Consider the following 7,758-nt stretch of genomic DNA (forward strand, 5'->3'; position numbering starts at 1 on the left):
GAGGACCCCCCGCTCTCTGAGGCTCTGTTTAGAGGTCCCCCCACTCTCTGAGAGCTCTCTGAAGCTCTGTTTAGAGGACCCCCCGCTCTCTGAGGCTCTGTTTAGAGGTCCTCCCGCTCTCTGAGGCTCTGTTTAGAGGTCCCCCCGCTCTCTGAGAGCTCTCTGAAGCTCTGTTTAGAGGTTCCCCCTGCTCTCTGAAGCTCTGTTTAGAGGTTCCCCCTGCTCTCTGAAGCTCTGTTTAGAGGTCCCCCCGCTCTCTGAGAGCTCTCTGAAGCTCTGTTTAGAGGTTCCCCCACTCTCTGAGAGCTCTCTGAGGCTCTGTTTAGAGGTCCCCCCGCTCTCTGAGAGCTCTCTGAAGCTCTGTTTAGAGGTTCCCCCACTCTCTGAGAGCTCTCTGAGGCTCTGTTTAGAGGTCCCCCCGCTCTCTGAGAGCTCTCTGAAGCTCTGTTTAGAGGTCCTCCCGCTCTCTGAGAGCTCTCTGAAGCTCTGTTTAGAGGTTCCCCCTGCTCTCTGAGGCTCTGTTTAGAGGTCCTCCCGCTCTCTGAGGCTCTGTTTAGAGGTCCCCCCGCTCTCTGAGAGCTCTCTGAAGCTCTGTTTAGAGGTCCCCCCGCTCTCTGAGAGCTCTCTGAAGCTCTGTTTAGAGGTTCCCCCTGCTGGTTCCTTAGATGATGTACGCAGGACGCCCTGACCCAAGGCTGCTCAATAATGAATGATGACAAGTCCTGCTGGCAGCAGGCCCAAACAGAGCAGCCTGCTCCCAGTCAGCACACTCTGGAGTCTGGAACACGGACTGAACCATTAGAGGACCGGGGAACTGAACCATTAGAGGACAGGGGGACTGAACCATTAGAGGACCGGGGGACTGAACCATTGGAGGACAGGGGGACTGAACCATTAGAGGACCGGGGAACTGAACCATTAGAGGACAGGGGGACTGAACCATTAGAGGACCGGGGGACTGAACCATTAGAGGACCGGGGGACTGAACCGTTAGAGGACAGGCGGACTGAACCGTTAGAGGACAGGGGGACTGAACCGTTAGAGGACAGGGGGACTGAACCGTTAGAGGACAGGGGGACTGAACCGTTAGAGGACAGGGGGACTGAACCGTTAGAGGACAGGGGGACTGAACCGTTAGAGGACAGGGGGACTGAACCGTTAGAGGACAGGGGGACTGAACCATTAGAGGACAGGGGGACTGAACCATTAGAGGACAGGGGGACTGAACCATTAGAGGACAGGGGGACTTAACCATTAGAGGACAGTGGGACTTAACTATTAGAGGACAGGGGGACTGAACCATTAGAGGACAGGGGGACTGAACCATTAGAGGACAGGCGGACTGAACCATTAGAGGACAGGGGGACTGAACCATTAGAGGACAGGGGGACTGAACCATTAGAGGACAGGGGGACTGAACCATTAGAGGGGTCTAAACGGGAGGCTCCGTGTGTGGCTCTTGGGTCCACGCTGTACGGGCAGGGCAGGCGGTTGAAGTCCGGCCTTGGAGGCCCTCTGTCCTCAACAACCTGGTCGTCACGGAGACCATCAATTAAGAATCTAGAATAAACAACTTTACAAGGTGTAGGTTTACCACCCGTAAGTGAGAGCAACAAGGTCTTTAACAGCTTGGATACATCGAGGAGGTGCTGGTCTCCTCATTTTAACAGTTCATCACTTTGCTAAACTAGGAGTTCAATCGTTTAATTTGACAGGATTAATCCCTGTATTTAAGTGTGTGTGTGTGTGTGTGTGTTTGTGTGTGCAGAACTCGGGGATCGAGAAGGCCTTCCTGTTTGACGTGGTCAGTAAGATCTACATCGCCACCGACAGCTCCCCGGTGGACATGCAGTCCTACGAGCTCTGCTGTGACATGATCGACGTGGTCATCGATGTGTCCTGCATCTACGGGTCAGTGTCCTGCACCTCCTTCAGACACTGAGGAGGAGGGGGAGGAGGGGGGAGGAGGGAGAGGAGGAGGAGGAGGTGGAGGGTGGGAGGGAGGGAAGGAGGGAGAGGAGGAGGAGGAGGAGGAGGAGGAGGGAGGAGGAGGAGGAGGGAGGAGGAGGAGGAGGAGGAGGAGGTGGTGGTGGATGGGGGGAGGGAGAGGAGGAGGAGGGGGAACGCTGGGGAACATCATGCAGATTAAACCGACCCGCTGGGTCCTCCTGTAGCGCTGACACAGTCTTCACGTGTCTGTGCCATGTAAGCATGGCTGCAGCTCCAGTGTCTGCTGAACTGGTTCACTCTGACCTTTTCCTCTTATGAACTCGTGACACATTTCACAAGCTGGTTCGAGGCTGTCTCTCTGCTCTCCAGTCTTTAGGAGGACGGTAGTTAGATGTTGTCTCCCTCTGTCTCCAGGTAGTTAGATGTTGTCTCTCTCTGGTGTCTCCAGGTAGTTAGATGTTGTCTCTCTCTGTTGTCTCCACAGGTAGTTAGATGTTGTCTCTCTCTGTCTCCAGGTAGTTAGAGGTTTTCTCTCTCTCTATCTCCTGGTAGTTAGATGTTGTCTCTCTGTCTCCAGGTAGTTAGATGTTGTCTCTCTCTGGGTCTCCAGGTAGTTAGATGTTGTCTCTCTGTCTCCAGGTAGTTAGATGTTGTCTCTCTCTGTCTCCAGGTAGTTAGATGTTGTCTCTCTCTGTCTCCAGGTAGTTAGATGTTGTCTCTCTCTGGTGTCTCCAGGTAGTTAGATGTTGTCTCTCTCTGTCTCCACAGGTAGTTAGATGTTGTCTCTCTGTCTCCAGGTAGTTAGATGTTGTCTCTCTCTGTCTCCAGGTAGTTAGATGTTGTCTCTCTCTGTCTCCAGGTAGTTAGATGTTGTCTCTCTCTGTCTCCAGGTAGTTAGATGTTGTCGCTCTCTATCTCCTGGTAGTTAGATGTTGTCTCTCTCTCTGTCTCCAGGTAGTTAGATGTTGTCTCTCTCTGGTGTCTCCAGGTAGTTAGATGTTGTCTCTCTCTGTCTCCAGGTAGTTAGATGTTGTCTCTCTCTGTCTCCAGGTAGTTAGATGTTGTCTCTCTGGTGTCTCCAGGTAGTTAGATGTTGTCTCTCTGGTGTCTCCAGGTAGTTAGATGTTGTCTCTCTCTGTCTCCAGGTAGTTAGATGTTGTCTCTCTCTGTCTCCAGGTAGTTAGAGGTTGTCTCTCTCTCTGTCTCCCTGTAGTTAGATGTTGTCTCTCTCTGTCTCCAGGTAGTTAGATGTTGTCTCTCTCTGTCTCCAGGTAGTTAGAGGTTGTCTCTCTCTCTATCTCCTGGTAGTTAGATGTTGTCTCTCTCTCTATCTCCTGGTAGTTAGATGTTGTCTCTCTCTCTATCTCCTGGTAGTTAGATGTTGTCTCTCTCTCTATCTCCTGGTGGCTAGATGTTGTCTCTCTCTGTCTCCAGGTAGTGGGATGTTGTCGTTTGATGTTGTGTCTCTGTCTGCAGGCTGAAGGAGGATGGCAGCGGCAGTGCGTACGATAAGGAGTCCATGGCCATCATCAAGCTGAACAACACCACGGTGCTCTACCTCAAGGAGGTCACCAAGTTCCTGGCGCTCGTCTGCATCCTGCGAGAAGAGAGCTTCGAGCGCAAAGGTGAGCCCCCCCCTCGTGGAGGTCAAAGGTCAGCCCTCCCCGGGCGAGATCAAAGGTGAGCCCCCCCTCGTGGAGGTCAAAGGGCATCGACCATACCAAAAGGGACGTTCGAGGTCAAATGTGAGCCCCCCCCCCCACGGTGGAGGTCAAAGGTCAGCCCTCCTTGGTTGAGGTGAAAGGTCAGCCCTCCTTGGTCGAGGTCAAAGGTGAGCCGTCAGTTTTGGAGGTCAGAGGTAAGTCCCCCACTGTGGAGGTCAAAGGTCAGCCCCCCTCGTGGAGGTCAAAGGCTAGCCCCCCCCAAAGGTGAGTCCAACCTCAGCCCTCCTTTGTGTTGTTGCTGACCCCTGAGAGGTCCGTCTGTAACCTGTGCCCCCCCCCCAGGCCTCATCGACTACAACTTCCACTGCTTCCGGAAGGCCATCCACGAGGTGTTCGAGGTGGGCGTGGCCGCGCAGCGCTCCTCGGCCCCTCCCCCGGCCACCGCCCCCTGCAGCAAGACCGTCGCTCTCAACGGCACGCCGCGCAACACTGTCTAGACCCCGCCCCCGCAGCCCCCCCACGCCGCCCACAGCCCCCCTCAGGGACCAGACGGAGCAGGACTGGGACGGAGACCCAAACAAAGCCCTGTGTACTCTGGGGGGGGGCCCCTGTACTCTGGGGGGGGGGGCCCTGTCCGGGCTCCGGGGGCGCGGGCGGGTGGACTGGGGGGCCCGGCGCCTGGGGGTCAGCAGTGGGTCAGCGATGGCCGATCTGACCGTGCTGGGGGTCGGGGAGGGTCAGGGTTTTTTTGGGGGGGGGGGGGGGCGACATGGAGCAAGACGGACATCCAGAGACGGCGTGCCGACGGTAACCGGGGCGCTGGGGGAGCCGCCATTAGCTGCTGCTGCTGCTGGGACCTTTAATAGCGGATATGCTAACATGCTAGTGTGGCGTGCTGTTCTCAGGAGGGCGGGGGGGGGGGGGGGGGGGGGGGCCTGCATGGGGACCACGGCCCCCTGAACACTGCCTGACCTCAGGGGGGCTGCTCACAGGGAAAAGGGAGTGTGTGTGTGTGTGTGTGTGTGTGTGTGTGTGTGTGTGTGTGTGTGTGTGTGTGTGTGTGTGTGTGTGTGTGTGTGTGTGTGTGTGTGTGTGTGTGTGTGTGTGTGTGCACTGTTCAGTCCAGTCCATGGGTCCTACTGTTTATGAAAATGAGCGCTGCATCATGATGTTGCCATGGTGACATCCCATCATATTCCCACTCTATTATAACTAAAACATCACTTTTATAGATCTATATCTATAGATCTATAGTTAACCTCATTCCACTTTCTGAAACAGCGAACAATAAAGGCTGAAGGTGATAACATCTGTAATGTGGTGATGGTCCTGAGAGATGACCCCCGACCTCTGGAGGAGGAGGAGTCTTGTTCTGCCCACTCTGTCTAATCCAAGCTCTTGATCTCAACCAATCCTGACGCGGCGTTGAACGACATCCCCGTGGTAACCTAACGGAGACTTGTGATGCAGAGCTGAATGTCGCGTCGGAGGTAAAGGGGGAGGAGGAGGAGGAGGAGGAGGTTAAGGGGGAGGAGGAGGAGGTTAAGGGGGAGGAGGAGGTTAAGGGGGAGGAGGAGGAGGAGGAGGAGGTTAAGGGGGAGGAGGAGGAGGTTAAGGGGGAGGAGGAGGTTAAGGGGGAGGAGGAGGAGGTTAAGGGGGAGGAGGAGGAGGTTGAGGAGGAGGAGGAGGAGGAGGAGGAGGTTAAGGGAGAGGAGACCGACCAGGAGAAGGAGGAGGACTTATTTTTTTTAAGACCAGATTCTGGATTTCGCTCCCGAACTGTTCCTCGTTTCCCGAGGTTGTGTGAGCCGGTCGTCATGGCGACTGGACCTAAAGGGACGGTCTTCATGGAGACTGGACCTAAAGGGGCGGTCGTCATGGAGACTGGACCTAAAGGGGCGGTCGTCATGGAGACTGGACCTAAAGCGGCGGTCTTTGGAGACGTGTGAGACTTAGGGTAAAGGGTGGGCCCAATTTGGAAAATCAAATCGCCTAACCTTTATGCCTCCTTTCTTTAATCTTTGTGGAAAACGTCGTTGGGTCACGGAGAGATGAAAATGTGCTTCCTTTCGAACATAGGAAACGACGGCACTGTCTCAAATGAATACGATTCTGCTTTTCCTAACCGACGTCATTACGCGACGGCGAGTATTGCGTCTCTAGCGTAGAACTACAGTTTTCCGAAGTTGGACTACAACAAGCGCTCTTTGGATCCATGCGTTAATTGCGTATTGATTTCAATAAGGTTGTCGCCAACAGTGAGAATCACTTGAAGACTTGGCCAACGGGAATAATTAAGACCACTTGAATCCCAATTCACATGTGAAAAAAAATAGGCTAAACTTATGTTGATGCTGAAATTGACTGCCTTCTTGAAATGAACTGATTTCTTCAATTTGAAGTTGGCATTTTAGTTTACTTATAGTGTTAATTATGGGCTATGAAAATGACTATAATGAAGTTGGGATTTTATGAATTCTTTAGCTTCTGTGCCTCTTCTCCATAATGTTTGGTTAACTCAACTCAATTATCTTTTCTTGTCCTCTTCTGCTTTAGCGCGTCTCTCATGCGTCTTCGCGTAGAGTCGGTAAACTTCGCCGGTGGCCTGTTGCTTTAATGGAGCATTTCACCGGTGGATGAATGAATATGTATTGAAATTGGGTCCTATGTGTAGTCGAATAATAAAATAAAATTCTAATTTGGTGCCGTCTTGACCGAGAAAAGGCAGAAAGTGACTTTTTGGCGCTTGTGGACTGAAGACAACTCCCACCATGCACCACGATGCGCTGCTTCGCTGGCCACTCCTGCTGATCTGGATCAGCGGGTCCCACCCCCTCGTGCTTGTAGTCTTACGAGAATCCTCCCCACACTTAGTATTTACTTCTACGCAAAAATCGTCATATTGCGTCATCTTAAACAGGAAGTGTTGGAGATCGATACGGATCTCTCCAGTGTCTCCAGAAAATAAGGGAATGATGCATGACCATTCAAAAATATGAGTGGGTTTCTAACGATACAAAGCTTAATGGAAATGGGTGAAGTTGCCCTTTAAATATTGCAGCCATAAAGGAAGGGAATATCGCCTTTCCTTTCGTGAAGATTGGTCAGAATTAACCTATGCTGCAGGAGGGTTAAAGGATGCATCGAGGCACCTTTCCTAAGCATTTTTAGAATTCAAACAACATTTCCCCCAAGTTTTTCTGGGTCATCTCATAAGGTTTGGAAATGTCCTAATCAAAAAACAGAATCCGTAGAGGCCGCGGTGTATGAGTAAGGGTAAAGGGACGGTGTGTGAGACTTACGCCTCGTGCCCACTGCACCGTCAGTCAAAGGACGTCGGAAGGCTTGGCTGACGGATGGCGGAGCTTTCCGGGGTCGTCAGAGCCTGAGTAGTGTCACAGTGCTAAAATTTGCAAACGCTGATTGGATGACGGCTCCGTCGCTGCCGAAAAAGTTGAACATTTTTCAACTTTTTGACGGAGCCTTCAGCGTATGGATACACAATGCATTGCGCGTCCGTCCCCATTCAAAGTCAATGGGGATCAGTCAACGGACGGAGGCAGTGGGCACGAGGCGTAAGGGTAAAGGGGACGGTGTGTGAGACTAAGGGTAAAGGGACGGTGTGTGAGACTAAGGGTAAAGGGACGGTGTGTGAGTCTAAGGGTAAAGGGACGGTGTGTGAGACTAAGGGTAAAGGGACGGTGTGTGAGTCTAAGGGTAAAGGGACGGTGTGTGAGACTAAGGGTAAAGGGACGGTGTGTGAGACTAAGGGTAAAGGGACGGTGTGTGAGACTAAGGGTAAAGGGACGGTGTGTGAGACTAAGGGTAAAGGGACGGTGTGTGAGACTAAGGGTAAAGGGACGGTGTGTGAGACTAAGGGTAAAGGGACGGTGTGTGAGACTAAGGGTAAAGGGACGGTGTGGGAGACTAAGGGTAAAGGGACAGCCTCTCAGCGCGGTCTTGCGTGGAGCCCTCCGACCCTGACAGACTGATCGGTTGATTGATTGGTTGATTGATCGGTTACGACGATATACTGTGTGAAATAAATGAATATTTTAAGTTTTTCTGGTTGTGTTCCTGTGATTATTGGAAGGCTTCAGCGTGTTGCGACTTTAAGGAGACAAGGAGACAGGTCCAAACCTGT

The 7,758-nt window shown here is 52.6% G+C and overlaps 1 protein-coding gene and 1 long non-coding RNA gene across 2 annotated transcripts in view; both read left to right on the plus strand.

Annotated features, from left to right (window-relative positions):
- The window catches only part of LOC115545564 (uncharacterized), a 2,232-nt gene extending 960 nt beyond the window's left edge, over nucleotides 1-1,272 (plus strand). The window contains exon 2 of the long non-coding RNA XR_003977125.1: nucleotides 1-1,272. This exon is cut by the window's left edge and continues 685 nt beyond it. This is a non-coding gene — a long non-coding RNA (uncharacterized LOC115545564).
- rragca (Ras-related GTP binding Ca) overlaps nucleotides 1-4,925 on the plus strand; it is a 10,817-nt gene extending 5,892 nt beyond the window's left edge. Inside the window, exons 5-7 of the mRNA XM_030358855.1 lie at nucleotides 1,769-1,911; nucleotides 3,427-3,575; nucleotides 3,957-4,925. Coding sequence (XP_030214715.1) covers nucleotides 1,769-1,911; nucleotides 3,427-3,575; nucleotides 3,957-4,111 — 447 coding nt within the window. The 3' untranslated portion in view covers nucleotides 4,112-4,925. The remainder of the gene's footprint in view (nucleotides 1-1,768; nucleotides 1,912-3,426; nucleotides 3,576-3,956) is intronic.
- The last annotated feature ends 2,833 nt before the right edge of the window (nucleotides 4,926-7,758 follow it).

The sequence above is a fragment of the Gadus morhua genome, chromosome 6 (genome assembly GCF_902167405.1).
Source record: "Gadus morhua chromosome 6, gadMor3.0, whole genome shotgun sequence".
Classification (NCBI taxonomy): Eukaryota; Metazoa; Chordata; class Actinopteri; order Gadiformes; family Gadidae; genus Gadus; species Gadus morhua.